Raw genomic sequence first — 19,190 nt, 5'->3', positions numbered from 1 at the left:
AGTCTATACGGGGCTGTGCCGCTCAGTAGGGGAGTTATTTTAAATCAAAATGCATAAATAGAGTTTGGGTCTCGGGCGACCGCACCATTTGCACCGTCTAACATGGTTGGTCGAGAGGAAAAAAGAACGAACAAAAGAACAATGATAAAAGAAGCAGAGACCGATACAACGTAGAATTACGGTTTAAAGCTTGACTCAACAGAACAATGTTCCCAACCCTAATAAACAATGCAAGTGCAGGTTATCAGGGTCCAATGAAAATAGAGCTTTTGAAAGGTGTAGGTCTATTGATAAGTCTGTCTATGACAGCGTCAAGCCAGAAACTAAGAAAGAGGCACCCAGGTGCGTTCTGTTACAAGAAACCGAGCCACGATAGACTACAAGGAGTCCTTTAGTTTTCTTAGAGATAGTAAAGCGAGCGAGCCTCGCGTGCGCGCGCAGAAATTGCTTCCCGCGAGGAGACGCGACTCGCTATCTCTAAAGGCCGATTTAGACGGTACAACTTTTGCTTACGACTGTCGCATGCGATTTCTAGAGCGCGCGCTGCTCGCGTCATGCAAAAAAAAAGCACACAACTCTCGCCATTGCCTATACCTATGACATCTTTTGTGACATACACGACAGTCGTAAGCTAGTTGTAGGTTTGATTTACACGAAACAATTCGTGTCGTAGGCCTGTCATAAGCTTGTCGCATGCGACAAAGTCGTACCGTGTAAATCGCCCTTAAGAAAAAAAAAAAAAGAACTGCTCGTAGTCTTAGGCCAGGAAATATTTACCTATTTTCCCATTTATTTTCAGCAATCTAACCTTAAATATTGTTTATTAATAGTGTCTTTTCTAAAAGCGAACCATAAACGGGGTGGGGAGCGCGATAAATTCTTGTCACAAACAAGGCCAGGGTTTTTCAACCTGGGCAGCACACCCTTCTCCAGACGGGGGGGGGGGGGGGGAGTTAGTTCCTGACCCACCCCACTCCCCTAGAGTGAGAAGATTCATTACATAGACGGTTATTGGTGAATGATAATTAAAAAATCTTAGTCTGCGTAGCAAGCGTTTCTTTAGGCTTTTGTGTGTTTTTCATTGTTTGAATGCGCGGAGACTGGGACGAGAGCGAAAAAAAACCCCGAGGAATGGGGTAGGGGAGAGGAGAGAGAGAGAAGAAAACTTCTCTCTCCTCTCCCCTCCTCCGTTTCTTTCGCTCTCGTTCCAGTATCCACGGGGTCCATAAGCGAAAAACGCACAAAGCCCTACAGAAACACTTGCTACTTTGGCTACAAAAACCTAAACGGAAGTCATCTTGATTGAATGTTCAGTAAAACCAGTAATTAACTGTTTGCAAGGACAACCGCGACAAAATAAAAGTACCGGATCTTGTAGTGAAGGATCTAATCAGCAAAAAAATTGTAAAAGAAATAATCTAAAAAAAGGCAGATTTCACGGTCAGGGAAGTATATTTTCCAATATTTCGAAAGGCACGGTCTTTCTTCTTCAGGGTATGTTTGAGACTGACCCTGTGGCAAGAGACGTTACAATTTAAAACAGATTAAAGGTGACTTTTTAATGATGTCAAATAGTTAACCACCTACAACAGTCTATTAAACTCCTGCAGTTCCAAAGGAAAATCTTTCTTTGAAATTCCTGGTCAGTAGTTTACATTTCACTATCACCTTCTGGTTTACGTCTGCATAAAAACGTTAGTTTCACATTACATCGCAACGTATGACACTAGAAGAGCTAGAAGGGTTTAAAAAGTAACCTCGTCTAGACGATTACACTTGGCATAAAAGTTAACTACGTGTTGGCCATACCAGCGTTCTTCCAAAGATAGAACAGAAATTCCACGGTCTTTATATGAAGCTTGAGGTCAAGCAGATCTTTACTCTCCGTGAGGTTCGCCGGGGGACACAGAAGCACGGGGCCGAAACAGACAGACAGATTGTGCGCGTCCATTTTGTTAGTGTCTTTCTCGGCGATGACGCGCATGAAATGATTCAACAAGTACACCAGCGTCTCCCTGTTGATCGGCGGTAACTGAACTAGCAGCTTCGAAAGAACGCGCTTTTGTGAAGCCACATCTTGTTCTTGGACTTTATCCTTCGCTGCCTTGATCAGAATTTTTGACAATGATTCCGTTATCAACGGTTCGGGAAGCTCTCGGAGGTAGTCCTTCAGAATTCCCGCGATGATGTTTACATCCGGGTAATTTTCTTCCGACAAATCAACCGCCGTGCTGTCTTCGTCGAACTGCGCATGTAGTTGCTTCTTGCGTCGGGCGTTTCCGGAAATCCGATACAGACCCTGAGAGGTCAGACCTCGCCTCTCAATCTCCTCCACGCATTTGCGCACGATTAACGGAACGCTAGCGTTCTCGTTCCGCGAAGTCACGTTGAGTTTGAAGCCGAACACGCCCGATTTACGGTCGGAAGGAGCTCGTTTTAGCAGCGTTCTCATCTCGATGAATTCCATTTCGAGATGAATCGCTCCTTGCGGTTGCATACGAAACACAATCTTGTGTTCCTTTCCGCATCGAACGAAGGGCGAAAGGTTGAAAGAAGCTTTCGCCACAGGTTTGTCAAATTCACGACTTGAAGTGAAACAAGACAGGCTCACTTCGCGGCCATGTTGGATCTCGACCTCAAACATCTCATCCCACGTTAGAGATTTCGATGCCCTTTTGGAACTTGTCAAAGCTTTCCGTTCGAAGTCGACCTCAACTGCGCAGTAAACCTTCTTTTTCTTCTCCAAGAGCTTCTTATCTGTAAACTGCAAGTTCGTGGCTTTGATAATGTGTAAAGAAACCATTCCTGAAACCGCATGAGAAGACAGCAAATTCTGACCACTGTAATCATCCGGGAATATCAGGAAACCTTCCTCAGCCTCACTTCGAACACGGCTGGTGTCAGTCATGTCCTGGGACGCAAGCTGATTGGTTAAGCTCTTGTCAGTTATCGACGTGAGGCTAGCACGCCTTTTGGCCAGTTTCGGAGAAAACTTGGAGGTCTTGTGGTCGTTTGAAGCTTGAGAATCGGCAGAGAGCTTGCCAAGGGTTTTTGGTGGTTCTTCAGCAAGAGCAGTTAATATCAAATTCGGTTGCGATGAACGAGTAGCAAGTCTTCTCGGCGGTTGTAAGCCACCAGACGCATATGAATGTAAAAGCATCGAATGTTTTTGCTGTTCTAAAATGTCTTGTTGGGTGGGTTCACTTTTACGAACAGGCCGTTGAGGCGATGAAGGAATTTTATAAGACTCTGTCCTTTCTTGTGTATCTTTGCTCTTTTCCGCTGCATCGGTAGCATCTGAGTGATTTTTAAACGCTAATGCGCTGAAAAGGTGGCTTAAGAACATCCCGGAGTCCCTCCGCGAGGGCGAAGGAGAAAGTGATTTCTCATCCACGGATTCACTATCCGACGGTCCACTCCAACTGCTACGGTTTGATTTTCCACCCTCATGGTTTTCAGAGCTCGTTTTCCTGCTGTTAAACGATTCTTTATGCGGTGCGACAGGGGAGGGTGGAGGTGTTGGAAGCATTCTGCGGCTCCTAGGCTCCGGTGGTAAAGCGAGCAGTGGTTTAGCAGATGTAGCCGGGGGTGAGCCACACTCACTGCAACTCTCGCTTACTGACCGCTCGCTTCCAGACCGACTTGACCGTCCACTGTCGGAAGGCACCGACGGCAATCTTCGCCGCATCTTCGGACTTTCTCCGGGAGAGCCCGAAGGGCTTCGTGGGAGCAGTCCGGGAGAAAGGACCTTCAAAGCATCGTCTTGAGGAACACTGGTCTTGTTAATGTTAGTTTCATTTAAAGATGTACTAACTGTAGAATCTTCAGGATCGTCAAAAATCAAATTTACGGTAGTAACAGGTGTTAAAGTGCTGGATTTACGGGGCATGCTCGGTGGAGTCCGCTTGGACAAAATTATGCTGTCAGCTGAAGGTGTTCTCGTTGGAGTCCCAGGCTTGATGGTTTCTCGTGGTTTCAAAGGTGAACTCGTTGGGCTGACTGCCTCTTGAGTCCGCGTCGCCTGTGTGTGATTAACCGGAGAGCTTTCGACGCGTTGTACACTTTGCTTCGCGCTTTTTGCCCGACTGTTCTGCGCTCTGATAGCGTTTATAAGATCTTCAATGGTCGATGATCCTTGTGATCGTATGGACGACCGCGAATGGTCTTGAACCTCATTTGCATTGCTATTGTCCACTTTGAAATTTTCCGCTCCTATTTGCTGAGTATGTTTTTCTCGGTTGCTTGGCTCTCTATAGTCGTTCGCGCGAGATCCTTTATTTTTGGACTTAAATGCCTTCGATGACCCCTTTTCTGCCCTTTTATTGTGTGCTGTGATAGAAATTGAACCGTCTCCGACGGGTGGACTCCGCTTAATTGAGAACACACTCGTCTTTATACTTAAAATTAATTTCTGCGGAATTTGAATAAGACGCACAACATCATCTAAAGTGAAGCCTTCGACCTCGACGTGATTCACAGCAACGATTTGATCTCCCACTTTAAGCAAATCGTTCGCGTCCACAAAACTCCCTTTTGCAACACGTGAAACGAATATTCCTTGCTTATTGAAGTGCCCATCGCCTTGACGAATAAAGAAACCTAGCGGCGATGAAGAACTCTTCACAATCGCCACACTGTGAATAACAAATTCTCCTGTTTCGTCTAAACGTTCGCCTTCTTTTACATCGACTCCGTGATTTGCGCCGTTTAAGCCCGCTCTCAGTACTTTGTTCCGCTCACGTTGCGGCCTTTCATTTGCCATGTCTTGGCCTGTCGCGGTCAAGTCCACATTCTCCGCCGCTTGTATTTTAGCGATTACCTCAGCAGTAATGCTTCTATGAGCAAGCATTTGTTGTCTCGTTCCATCCATTTCGCTTGCGCTGTGAATTCTCAGCGGAGGTCTCGTCGTTGAACAGTTCTCGTCCCCGATACTGAATTCAATGTCGTTTAAATCGCTCGACAGTGTTGACATTGTGGAAGCCGCGCATAAATTCTCTCTTTTTTATGAGCTGTCCCTCACATTCACTATATTGCGTAAAGCGATATATAAACTTTACCCCGAGGTCATGTTTGCATAATTGGATCAATCACAAAAAGGGAAATTTTTCCGTGCCTTTCAAGTACCTCTCTTTATGGCGTAATAACTCGCGGTTTTTCGAGCGGACAACGTGTTGGCTTCATTGTGCTACCTAGGACTTCAATATAACCTTGTGGGATGGTAATATTCACTTAAGAGGTCCGGAGGGATTAGACTTTCACACCTTGTCTATTTACTTAACCACTGAAAACGTCCTTCCACTGAGTTTACAATATTGGTGCATAATGATCAAGAATTTGCATCTTGACGCGAAAGCTTTTGCTGTCCACGAGCGAGATTTGTGAGCCGTAATCTTCTCCAATAAACGGGAAAAGTTCTAAATTTTAAGCTAATACCCCGTTTGTTATTGTCTACGTCTAGAATTTTGTAGGAAGAAAGTAAGCTTACAAATTAATCAACTAAGAATGGGTTGGCTTGTTGATTTAAATGCGCACAAACGCAATAATTTTAAACCAGACATGTGTCAACGATTGGATCAAAACAATTTATTGAGCAAAATGAGACCCTTTAAACTTCGGGCACTTAAAAAGTCTGTTTACTTTGTATTCATAGCAAAAATAAGGACGTTTATATGATCCACAGAAGATTGAATTTCAAACCTCGGACCTTTTAGCAAACCACTGCGACAAATAAACAAATATTTCAAAAGTTAAATTTGAGAAATTTTCCCGAGGGCTTTTTTAGATTTTGTTTACAGAACTTTAGAATTTAAAAGCCAAATTTTTAGTGAACTACTGCAAATAACAAACTTAAATTCATTATTAAATCATATCTAAAATATCCCTTTACTAATAACCCAGAATTAAATTTTATAAGTCATCCTTTTGGTAAATGACGGCAACAAAAAAATATATATTTTAACATTTCGACATATTTTATCGAAGCCTTATTAAAGTTCGAGTTTATACACTAAAACGAAAACATATTAGTTCTTTAAATTAAACATCAGAATGTTCAGATATTTTACTTCAAACCTCGAGCATTTACTGCGAGAATTACACAAACATTTCCAATATATTATACTTACACACAATTTCTTAAACCATACTTGAGTATGGGTTTATAAACTAAACGGAAGACGGGCCAGTATCACAAACAGAAGTAAACAAACAATTCTAATATTGAAATTCAAAATTTTCCTGTCCACAAACCGGAAAAAAAAAATTGAAAAGAAATTGAAAAAAACAACGACAAGTTTAATTTTAACCTTTGCCAAATTTGAGATAGGAAATCCAAAGGAATATGCCTACTTTAATCGGCTCTTTGAGTAACAAAACTTGGATCTTAAATGTTGCACAATATGCAATCTATTTTCCTCTAATTCTGGAGCCTCGAGTCTGAAGAATGAAGTTTAAATTGAAATAAAAATATTATTTGGCTACATTAAGGTAATTTTTTTAAGCTAACGTAAGGATATTGAAAGATGCATGTCCGATGCTCTTGATAATTCTTCGTCGTGTTTATTTTTTTCTTCCCATTTTCGCGAAGAAAAACATCCAAAAAATAATAAATAAACGCGCCATGAATATTACCCCTTGGATCATGGTTCTGTGACCATTCCAATGAAAGCTACTGAGCAGAACTTTCCTGTGGTGCTGTTTATTACGCTGTACAAGGTGATTCTAACTTTTGAGTCTGTGGATGAAATCCTAGAGTGTGACCATTCAAATGAAAGCTACTGAGCAGTACTTTCCTGTGGTGCTGTTTATTACGCTGTACAAGGTGATTCTAACTTTTGAGTCTGTGGATGAAATCCTAGAGTGTGACCATTCAAATGAAAGCTACTGAGCAATACTTTTCGGTGGTGTTGTTTATTTTGCTGTACAAAGAAGTTACAACTTTTGAATCCGTCTGTGGATGGAACCCTCTACAGCAGTACTTAGTTTCTTAACTGTTCATTGTTCGATATGCTGACCTTACTCCTTGATTAATATTTCCTCGTTATAGTAAATGTAGATCATATATAATTAATGAATGACAAAACCAAACTCATTTGCAGTGTTTAGGTTTTCGTCTTTTAAAACTATAAACATGAACAGAACATAGAAGGATTTATACGTGTTGAAAATTTCCTTGAAATAAAGTTCTGCTATACCGAATAGCATTTCATTTTTTTGTTTTTAGAATTCCTAATTTTGCGACCAAGAAATTAAGATTGATGGCCCCAGTCTGCCGGGCGGATTTGCGGGATTACCGCAAATAAAAATCTATATTGGCACGTGAAATTTGTACGTTAGTACGTCAAACGCAGCGTAGACATTAAGCATCACATTTACGGTAAACGCTATTAAACGGCAGAAATGGCATTTTTATCCCCACAATTTGATTTGTTTCTACGTAAGGCCAAATATTTTTTTCGTCCGGCCCGTCGTAACTCAATCAATAAGTTTCTTTATCATATGATTCTGAAAGAATCCTCATGACAAGCTATGAATTTCCAAAGTGAAATTCACTTTAATACTGCTTGCCATTAATGTTTTTACAACAACTGTCAAAATTCCCGCGCACTGATTGGCTCGTAGCTATTGTCTATAAGAGTACAGACAATAAAAATGACGTCAGATGTAGCGCGCGCGCTTTCTCAACGGAAAATAAAGCCAATTCCGCTCGTACTTTTTTCATATTATTGTAAAAAACAAATCGACGGCTGTTTTCTATGGTCTGCACTCTTATAGAATATATAATGACTCCAAAAAATGTTCAAAACTTGGCAGTGAAACCACTCGCCTGCGGCTCGTCGTTCCACTTGAGGTTTGAACATTTTATGACGTCATTTTATGGTCTATTTAACAAATCGACGGCACTCTTCTATGGGTTATAAACCATAAAATGACCTCAAAAATGCTCAAAACTCAAGTGGAACCACCAGCCGCAGGCGAGTGGCTTCACTGCCAAGTTTTGGACATTTTATGGCGTCATTTTATGGTCTATAAGAGTATAGACCATAGAAAACTGCCGTCGATTTGTTTTTTACAAAAACATGGAAAAAGTACGAGCGGAATTGATTTTATTTTCCGTTAAGAAAGCGCGCGCGTGACATCTGATGTCATTTTTTATTGTCTGTACTCTTATGGACAATAGCTATGAGCCAATCAGCGCGCGGAAATTTGCACAGTTATTGTAAAAAAGAGTACGCACCATAGAAAACTGCGTCGATTTGTTGAATAGTTTCAAGTCAAAATTTAGATCACTTACGTACGACATAATTGTTCCAAATTGTATTGCGCGTCTATAAGAGTATACACTATAGAAAACTGCCGTTGATTTGTTGAACAGTTTCAAGTCAAAATTTAGATCACTTACGCACGACAAAATTGTTCCAAATTGTATAGCGCGGGGCCGTCTGTGTCTATAGGAGGGCCAAACGCCTTTTTCCGAACCACTCGCATAAATGTGGCCTTAAGACAGGGATTTTGTCAATAGCTTTACAATTGCGGGTCGAGCGGGTCATGTGATAACCATAGCCTCGTACGAGGAACTTTTCGTATTGCATACCAGACGGCAAACTCTACGATGAAATATAGTATACCGTTTGTTGTTGAACATGCTTTATCTCTCTAATTTACTTCAGTGTACATCTCTCGTGGTTTCGTTCCTCTGCGTGGTCGTGGCCTGGGTACGGCGGCGCTGTGTTGTGGCGATTTTCGTAGTGCGTGATATTTCCACGCTTCGGAAATTTGTTTGACCTGAAAAGAAACCGAAAATGTGTTAAAAAGCGCTAAAAACACAAAACAATGATCGCGTGGGTAGGAGTTTTTGACCTGTGAGTCATTTGATCATCCGCTACTAGTTAGTTTCTCCGCTTAACAAACAGTGTTCGATTGGCCAATCAGATTGCTGAGAACTCACACCTCGTTCCCAGGGCTTTCAGTTCCCTTGTAATTGAGAACGAGGTTGTTAAAACTGATTGACGTCAAACTGAAATATCAGTCTATTGATTTCTAGGACTTGTGCGCAAACTCGTCTTTGAAGTGAGAACGCTTGTGAAAAACACATGAATACATGTATTACTTTTAACGTTTTAAGATCTTGAAAAAGTTACGAAACAGATTGGAATTGAAGAAATAACTGCCGGAGAAGGATTTTGTGTAAATGGACAGGAATGAGCTAACTTTTTGAAGTTTGCCATCACGTGTATTTGCAAACTCATGTTTGTCGTGCAAAGTATTACTTTAACTATTAAACATTTTCAGCTTACGCCAATGGGAACATACTAAAGAACGAGAACTTTTTCAATTTGCGTTTCCTGGTTACGAAAGTTACCATCCAACTGATATATCGAAAAATCTTGACAGAAACGCTTTATTAGCAACATTATTTTCTCCCTTGTACCTACCGGAATCATTCTGTCTTTCTCGTTTTCTTGCTCAACTTGTTTAAGTTCCTCAGGCGTCAAAAGAGCAAGCCTGACATGCTTGATGACATTCTGCGCAACTTCGGCCACGGACTTACCAAGAACAACCTTGAAAAGAAACAAAGATTTACCAACTGATTACTACAAACTACCATCATGTACCATGCGACATGAAATGTTTAATGATTCTAATTATTACGATTTTGTGGTTGTTTCCACAAATTAAAAAATAAGTTCCTGCCAAAAATTTGTTCCAGCAAAATTTCCTTCCGGCACAAAACTTTACCCCCTCCTGAATTTTCTCTAAATATCAAGACTCAGACCGTCAGGAAAAAATCCCATTGACAGGTTAAAGCTCGGATATCACGATAAAAATCCTTGGGAACTAAGCTATGGGGCCAGAGGTGAGCGAGTGGATCAAGGTTTGGCCATCTTACCGCAAACGCCAAACCGCGGTTTGCAGTTAGCGGTTTCACGTTAGCCGTCTGCCCATATTTGGGATTGAAGATCCACGGGTGATAGCACTGGTGAATTATGAGAAATTAGTACAAAAACAAGATGGCTGCTGCTCGAAGGTAAGATGTCAATTTTGATGTGTCTGTTGGATTTTTTTGATTAATGAGAGCAGAACACTAAATCACTGACCCTCTTTAAATCAGACAAGACTACAAAGATCTGCTAAACGTTGTGCAGCTGGATGAAAGCAGTTCTGAAGGTCGTGTTCGAGCAATGAAGATCTCGATTTCTTATTTCTAGTATGCATTTACATATCATCAGAAATCTGCTTTTATTTTACTTTGTTTATCGTAGTTTAACCACAAAGTAATCCGACTGGCAAAACAGTTCCAGCAACAAATAGCCGGCTGCCATGTTTGTTTTCAATTTATTCGTTCGTTCACTTCTATTTTAGCTGAGACTGAATCGTCTTCAAAATTACGTTTCTATGAAAAAGAATTAAAAAATTAATAAACGGAATACCGTAAAGTTCCGATAGTAGCGACCCTCGTTACTTTCGGAATTAGCAGCGTTTGGGGCTCGTTACTTTCGGAAAGTCGTTACTTTCGGGGGGTCGTTATTTTCGGGGAACAAAAACCATGAAACAAGCTAGCGCTAGCTCTTTTTTCCGAAATGAAAAATTATACGATTCGTGCAGAGCTCAAACAACACACAGAATTAAGACCACTACCCATTTCTGATAGCAGGGACAGTGAAGTAAACATCGATGGTCTACCGGACTACCGCATGAATAAATCAACCGATGTAAAATCGAAAGATAAACTCGTGCTTTTACTCCATGACACACCAATAGGTTTTATACTGCAGTATATATAGAGTTTTCAGTTTTAATTTGAAGAAACGTTCCTGTTGTAAGTTAACACGAAATTCTACCAGTGTACGTAGTTTTCACTTTACGCCATCAGTGAAATGATGTCAAGGACGAATGATGGCTTAAGGCTTTCCGTTGTTGTAAAGTGCCTTAACGTGACCAATTTGTCCATGCACGAAGATATTAGTATTGTACATTAAAAATTTGACTATATTGGATTGGAAAACAATAGAGGCATTCTGTATTTATATAAAGTAATTAAAAAAAAAAAACTTGCACGGTCTAGCTTACTTTTTGCGGACTCGCTAAATTCGGGGAGGTCGTTACTTTCGGGGGCTCGCTATTTTCGGGATTTAATTAAAATAGCCACAAAGTTTTAACGTTAATTTTTGGGGGTCGTTACTTTCGAAGGGTCGTTACTATCAGAACTTTACGGTAGTTCTAAAACGTAGTATTTCCTCTCAAACGTGGGATTATGATGTTTTAGGGTGCAAAAATACTTGCAGTAAATCACTTACCTCTAGGCCGTGGTCTTGACGTACAAACGTGAACCTCAAACCGCAAACCTGACGGCAAGGCACCGGTCACATGACTTTTTGACGTTCGCGGTTTGCGGGAAATGCCGAAAAACGTCGATCTTAAGGTCTCTAATGGGGAACTTTAGCAACGGTGGCAGCGACGGAAACGAGAAAAAAAGCAATAACCTTAAAAACCAAAACAACAACTCTGCACGTGCATTACACTTCTTCTTTTTCGTACATTTCTTTGCTGTCAGTGCACGACTAGGACGTGAAATTTCCTTATGGGACGTTTTATGGAGGACGTAAATACATAACAACCAATTTTTCTTTCTTTTTCTAAACTTGGATGCGGTCTCCAAGAATTCAACTCCAGGAAATTTCACCTACATTTGACATTTAAAGCGAGTTGGAATAATCGCGACGACGTTTGAAACACACAAATTCATTTTAATAGTGACGTTTTCGCTGCCGTCGCCGTCGTCGTTGCTAAAGCTCCCTATCACAAAATTTGATGCAAAATGGGAGCTAAGTAGGGCAGTGGGATTAATTACTGTAATAGTGAAGGAATGTTTACAACATAATGGAGCTTTTACAGTAAACACATGGTTAAAATTAATTCCTTAAATTTGTAATAATAAAAAATTGCTTCAAGCCTTACAGAATTAACCGTGGCCCATTCCCTCACGGCTGCTAGAATCTCCAGCTCATCCATCATCAGTTTGTCGCTTTGGAGCAGTAGTGCCAAGGCCTCCTCCGAAAGCTCATGGAATCCCTTTGTTCTGAAAACACTTTCTGTGTTCTCTTCAATGAAGTCTAAACAGCGTTCCTTCAACTCTTCTTGTCCATATGTAACTGCAATCTAAATATAACATTTACAAAAGGCATTAATTGAAAATTAGGATACTGCACCAGCTTTAAAGTCAAGCTTTAAATCGGGCCCATAGTAATTGGCTTCTTGCTGTGGTGGATACCCTTCCTAATTTAATTCAGAATATTGTAAGTGGCAAAGCTAATAAAATAAAATAGAGGAAGGCTACATTATAAGTGGTTGGGTTAGTACACAGTGTTCATTGTTAATAATCTGCTACCTGCAGAATATAGTCTACATTTTATATGGACTGATACAAATATCATACACAAACCTGCATAGCTTCTGATGCTGTCTCTATTGCAAGAGTTTCTCCTATGTACTGCTCACAAATCTACCATAAGATTTTGAAAAATAAAAAAAGGGACAACATGATTATTTATTTTAAATTGAATGGCAAATGGCTTCAACTGAGAGATCATCCTACCCTTTGAAGTTGTTCTAAATTGTACTCCATTGCACAACCCATGACGTCCATTACCTGAAAAATAACATTGCATTAATTTCTAAATAAAATAATGCATTAATGCAACAGCAAAATAATAATTATTTAGTTTTATGACTCTGTGGATGACATTGTTGTGTTTGGATGAAACTAGCCATTTGAGCACTAAATTCCTGCAGTGACACGGTGTTTATTATGCTCTGCAAGGAAGTTTATTATTTTATCTCTTGTGTCTGTGGGTAAAATCATGGTGGAAACATTCAAGTGGCAGTACGTCCCTGTGGTGCTGTTTACTATGCTGTATAAGGTGGTTCTACCTTTTGAGTCTGTGGATGAAATCCTAAAGTGTGACCATTCAAATGAAAGCTACTGAGCAGTACTTTCCTGTGGTGCTGTTTATCATGTTGTACAGGGTGGTTCTAACTTTTGAGTCCGTGGATGAAATCCCAAAGTGTGGCCATTCAAATGAAAGCTACTGAGCAGTACTTTCCTGTGGTGCTGTTTATTATGTTGTACAAGGTGGGTCTGACTTTTGAGTCTGTGGATGAAATCCTAAAGTGCAACCATTCAAATGAAAGCTACTGAGCAGTACTTTCCTGTGGTGCTGTTTATTATGCTGTACAAGGTGGTTCTAACTTTTGAGTCTGTATATGAAATCCTTCAGTGCAACCACTCAAATGAAAGCTACTGAGCAGTACTTTCCTGTGGTGCTGTTTATTAAGCTTTAAGGCTTGCTCCAACTTTAAATTTCCTAAAATGTGACCTGATTTACAATGAAAGTGAAAGCTGATGATGGAGGGACCTAATTCTTGTGTTGAAGTCTCTTCAACTTGTTTCACTTGATTTTATTAGTGCTCTTAGCATTTTTACATTTAAGAACTAATTAACAGGGGTTCGACTCACATTCTTGCTGTTCAGTGTACAAGTATTTGTGTAAAGAAATTCCAGTAGCGACATAAAGACTTCCGGTGTAACATCTGCCAGGACAAGTGGTACATCCTGTTGATCAGGTTTCTGTCTGGTATTGTCTTTTTGATCCAACAACATTGCTTTAAAAACCTCACACCTGCAAATGAAAACAAAATCTCAGCACTACAATTCTGTATTTCTACAAACTAATTGAGGCCCTGGTGGTGAACAAAGAGCTCCATGTGGGGGCTCTCATCAAGATCCACAGTGTATGATACAAAATTTTGCCAGGAATCCCAGCAACAATATCCTTGCATTTTTCAGAGATAATCATGTTTTAATTTGTAAAAAAAAAATTCATGAATTGTTATGTACTTCAAAGCTTTTTGGAATAATAATTATTACAATTTCTTAATATCTCTGAAAAATGTGTGGTTACCCCCAATTTTCGTTTTGGATTCAAATAGCCCTTGCTAAGATCTGCATTTTCAGTATAATCATAAACTGTGCAACAGTACCTCTGTATTAGGAGTCACTGTCCTTTATTCCTCTTTTTCACATTTTCACATTTTCATGATAGCCATTCATGATGATCACACAATACTAAATTAGAATTCATAAATGCCCTTCATCAAGTCTTCAAATTTTTGTAACCCAAGAAAGAAACCAACAACAATTATGAAATAAACTGCCTCAATCAAAACAAAATAAAAACTAATAGAAAGCCAACAACTTAGCACTTCACTGTTGGACCAAAGTTCACCAAATTCAAGGTCAACCTTTAAAAATATTGATTTTTAGCTGCAAATTTATCTCTAATTGTCATAGCAGCCAAAGCATCTGCAGCCTGGAGCACTGTAACAAGAGGTGTAAACATTTTCCAAAAGTGGTTTGAGGGCAGGACATTGGTAATTACAAAAAAAAATGCCAATGGAAATTACCACTTTGACAACAAAACTGCCAGTTTACCTTGCCATCAGGATTGCTTTGTTAGCGCGGACTACTTTTCTGTTTGCTCCCACAATAAACTTGATGTCACTGTAGTGAAAAATTAAAAGTGGACAGAAATCAAGTCAGATAGAATGTAGTTTCTCCAAAGAAAATTCTATTAAATGTATACAAACTGAAGAATATCCAACCTGAGTAACATCCCATTTTCAGAAAATTGATGATATACTGTCATCTCCTTACTTAAAAAAAGTTGTAGTTATAACAAATACAGGACTGGCTAGACTAATCCATATTTTCTATCCATAGTGATCAAATTATCATTGCTGCTCACAGATGAAGGGGTATAGACCGGGGGGGGGGGGGGGGTATATGGGCTATACGGGGACGTGCCGCTGGATAGGGTATGGTTTTTGGCCCCTCTGTCCTGAACAGGGTATATAATTTCAAGCGAGTTTGTCCCGGACCCGTCCTAGACAGGGTATGGTTGCAAGACTGTCGTCGAGTATTTGGAAATCCGAAATCAGAGGCGTTATAGTCTGCATTTATTTTAGTGAACACTGCTTCACACGCTGTTAATGCGAAATTTTGGGATTTTTCGCCATCACTTCTAGGAAGTGTATTATTTTATCTGTTGTAATTGGTATTCGCATTTCAATGCGTAGAACATCACGTCCGGTAAGTGACAGTGGGCCTTTAAATGTTATTACTATTGCCAATAAACACTTGTGTAACACAAGAGATAGATGTTGTCCTGTCCTAAATAGGGTCGTAAAATTGAGGACATTGTCCTACACAGGGTAGGTATTTAAGATTATTTTCGTCCTAAACAGGGTCAGGGTTTCAAACCCCCAGCGGCACCCCTACACCCAAACATGGGTCAAGTGGCCCCCCCCCCCCCCCGGGGGTATAGAATGGTTAAATCCAAGACTCGCCGAGAGATCGAGACTGTCGTTAAAAAAATCCAAGACCGAGACTTAACCATTTAATTCAAATCCGAGCCTGAGACACTGCGAATCAAACATCCGAGCAAGAGATGCCATGAAATCAGCCTTGCTCTTTTTTAGGCATAATATGGCAATTTACAAGCAGAATTTATTCAAGCCTACATGTTTCACAGCCTGTGCGGTTGCGATGTTGAACCATTTTTCACTATTATTCTTTGTTTTGTTGACAGTTCATTCAGACCAAACAACTTGGCTTGGGAGAGTCCGAGATTCAAATTTCAAAATACGAGATTCCGATTCCCACTTTATTTTTTACGAGTTCAAGATTCCGAGACTCTAGTTTGAGACAACGAGATTTTGAGACTAGCCGAAAATCTGCTGAGAGCCATCATTTTTCAAGGACCATTCTATACCCCTAGTCTCCTATTTCTGACACGGGGCATAGAAGTCTCTGTACCAGCTCCTTCCAGTGAAGCCTAAATATTGCCTGAGATATTAAAAATTGTTGTTGGTAGTATGTAATTCTAACATTATCTGAAGCAATTTTTATCTGACTGGATGTAACTGCGAGTTGAAATTCATTCATGATAACCTCATAGCGATCACTCGATACTAATAATCGAGTCCTCTCGATCTGGATGAGTCAAACTTAATTCATGTCAGCCGACAAGGCGATTTCAAACACATCCGTGGTTGAACAATTTAGCTTTCAGTTCATGTTCAGCGATCACCTTATTATTGGTCGCAAAATTCAGAGTGAGTTTTTTCCCTAAAAAGTTTATGGCAGATCGAATCAATATGAGGTGTGAATCTGTAGAGCTTACTAATTAATTGCAATGTTTGCACAAATTAAACAATAATACATTTCAGTTTAAAACATCGGTACAAACCAGAATTCTTTCTTGTCGATAATTCCTCTCATGTCATCAGCGAAAGCCCAAGGGCATCCTGGAATACTACGTTCTTGTGCCATTGTAAATTCGAAAGGAGAAGATTGAAATAGACTCACATTTCGATCAAACGTTCTCGAACGGTTGTTGTAAAAATCCCGCGTTTTACGTTTTCTGCTAGGCGACCAAACAAATAACAGTGACAACGGTTATAGAGGAGACTGGGAACAAGGAATTGGGCGATTACTGTGTTGTGTAAGCACTATTGAAAATTGAGCTCACATTGATCCTTTTCATGACTCTAATTCGACGATTTGGTAAAGAAAATTAACAGGGCTGTCAACTCTCCCACTGAACCCGTGAATTTGTCCTTGATGTGCGGCCTCTGGAAGGCGCTTTGTTGTTGCTGGCCGGGGAAGTCATATTCTCCATATTTGAAGACGTGTGAGGTTGACAATCCTGAAAATACTGTGCTAAAAGTCAAGGAGTGATTGTAAGAAATTTTGCAAGGTACCCTTGAAATGTAGTAAAATCTCTTGAGTATTTTTCAGTGTAGTTCTCTCAGAGGTACTAATTTTTTGCGATAAGGCGTACTAACTTCATACTCCATAGAGCGGTTTTCATTTGAGTGTCGTAAAACCAAAACTAAGGTAATTACTGTGGCCAATCAGAACAGACGTAAACAGCGTAATGAACCAATCAGAAATCGAATCAAATACATGTAACCGGTGCCAAGCGCGGGAAAACGCGTGCAAGTAAGGCACGATTGGTTTTGGTTTTGCTGCTGATTGGTTGAGAACGTGGCGCGTGATTTGCTGGCCAATCACAGAGCGAAGTAAAGCAAAACTAAAGCAAACGTGAAATGCCACGCAGGCTAACTTTCAACACTCAATTGAAATCCGTTCTATCCCCTATCGGGCTTCAACCAAGAGGGAACAACTGCCACTGAATCAAAGGTGATTTTTTTATTTATCTATATCACAGGAGTTAGATATTTCTTCACCTCAATAAAACTTCGTTGACAGTCTTGAAAAGTCGGGCTTTCATATCGATGAATTTTTAAAAAAAAAAAAAATGTAAAAAGTCTTATACTAAGCCCCTCTTTCCCAATGTATCAAGTTTACACGACCTCAATCCACTACGCTTAAGGCTATTAATTTACACGTACCGATAAATCGGACCGATTTCGCCAAATTTGACAGAGAATTTCAGATTTATTCATATTGTAATGCGCATTTGATCAAATTATTTGTTAATCTGCGCAATAGAGGTATTAAATTTTTATTATTATTTAGAAAAATACAAGCGGACGAATGTCGGCCCGATTTATAAAAACCCGGGGTTGTGCTACAGATTTTTTGAATCAGACCGATTTTCCCTTGCGCTATACCCACAGAAAAAGAAATCGGCCGAAAAATTGTAATTGTAAATTGGCCTATGCGATCGATCCTACCATTCGAGCTGATAAATCGGTACGCTTGAAGTAACCTTATTTTTTTGTCGAAGGTCAACGCACACTAGGAATTGAAAGCTGCGGACCTTGTTGCATCATGGCGGTTTCGGCATTAGGGGTAAAATAACGGTAAGGTAATATCGAGAATATATAAAACTGAACTACAACATGGATCAAGGCTGTAGCGTGTCCGAACGCGATTCAAGCTCGCGTTTTTCCTGCTTTATACGGCAACTGCCGACTAGAAAGTACTTTCTGATGTACTTACACAATTCCACGTAAGACAAAGCAATGAAAGTATTGTAGTCATAAGTGCGAAAGTAATTACGTCACGGCTTAGCCAAGTCGCAAAGATCATCCAAATGTACTGTTTACTTGAATCCTTGGGCTTTATAGCTAATAGCAAAGCCGTCAGTTTTTGGCCCGTTTAAACTTTGATACAACTGAATTAAGCCACAAATCGGCAAAGAATATCAGCTTTTTCCATTTCATCAAACAAATGCATGGGGTGAACCACTGTTAAAACACGAGACGCCTGCATATATAAACGACTTTATGAGCTCTTTAAACACGGCAATCACGGTGAACAGAGGACCGGTTATGTTATACTCTATTTTAGCCCCTTCTTTCTATCATGAATTAACTGAGCAACAAGAACGTTCTCCATCCCGTAGTCACACCTTGCCTTGCTCTTGAAGGCAATCCATACGTTTCCGTGCTTTCCTTGAGGGGAGTCTCAGATTTTAGGGAGCTTAAGCACGACGGCAACGGCAACGAAAACGCCACCTGAAAATATATCCTTATTTCATTTGTGCTACTTCGCAATTATTTCAACTTGCTCAACGTAACTTTTACCAGAATAGCGAACTATCCAGGAACCAAATTGGTAGGAGTGGCGAACAATTTAAGAAAGAAAATGAAAAATTCACCGTCGTCCGTTGACGTTCTCCACAAAACCTTAAATGTGATCATTTCACGTTGTTGTTTTGCAGAGGACGGCAAAGAAATGTACCAAAATCTAAAACGCACGTGCAGAGCAATTGTTTTTGCTCATTAAGCCTATCGTTTTGTGACGTTGTCGTTGCCGTCGCCGTCGTCGTTGCTTAAGCTTATCACAGCAACTACAATGGGTGATCAACTGTGAAATTCCATGTGTACACACATGGACTACGGGTTTCCATCGGATATCTTAGGAGCCAAGTCAAAGAGCCATAGTGAGGTGACCATAGGTATTGTCACATTGTACCTGCGACGAAATATCAGCAACTTCCACCTCAAAGCAGTGCCAAGGGGATCTAGCTAATCTTCTAAGGCAATCGCTCACTCTCCAGTGTTGAAGTTGCATATCGATCCTTCAGTTCTTGTCAAAGCTCCAATGAATTTTCTCCTACAAATATCTGGCGGCAAAAGTGCACCATTACTGTTATTTG

The 19,190-nt window shown here is 40.2% G+C and overlaps 2 protein-coding genes across 2 annotated transcripts; both read right to left on the bottom strand.

The window, feature by feature from the left end:
• Positions 1-1,542: 1,542 nt before the first annotated feature.
• On the bottom strand, positions 1,543-5,053 carry LOC146468689 (uncharacterized). The gene has a single exon (XM_085124484.1). The coding sequence runs from the start codon at positions 4,970-4,972 to the stop codon at positions 1,793-1,795; it is 3,180 nt and encodes a 1,059-aa protein (XP_084980610.1). The 5' UTR covers positions 4,973-5,053; the 3' UTR covers positions 1,543-1,792.
• Positions 5,054-5,568: 515 nt separating this feature from the next.
• On the bottom strand, positions 5,569-16,495 carry LOC146468688 (BTB/POZ domain-containing protein 19-like). Its single transcript, XM_085124505.1, has 8 exons — positions 16,308-16,495; positions 14,492-14,560; positions 13,517-13,679; positions 12,596-12,649; positions 12,443-12,502; positions 11,959-12,159; positions 9,435-9,560; positions 5,569-8,784 (listed from the first exon to the last, which is right to left on the bottom strand). The coding sequence occupies exons 1-8, from the start codon at positions 16,388-16,390 to the stop codon at positions 8,656-8,658; spliced, it is 885 nt and encodes a 294-aa protein (XP_084980631.1). The 5' UTR covers positions 16,391-16,495; the 3' UTR covers positions 5,569-8,655.
• Positions 16,496-19,190: the final 2,695 nt, after the last annotated feature.

Source organism: Pavona decussata, unplaced genomic scaffold, assembly GCF_977016875.1.
Source record: "Pavona decussata unplaced genomic scaffold, jaPavDecu1.1 SCAFFOLD_130, whole genome shotgun sequence".
Classification (NCBI taxonomy): domain Eukaryota; kingdom Metazoa; phylum Cnidaria; class Anthozoa; order Scleractinia; family Agariciidae; genus Pavona; species Pavona decussata.
Note: the sequence above shows the minus strand (reverse complement) of the source record. Positions and strands in the feature narration are given on the sequence as shown.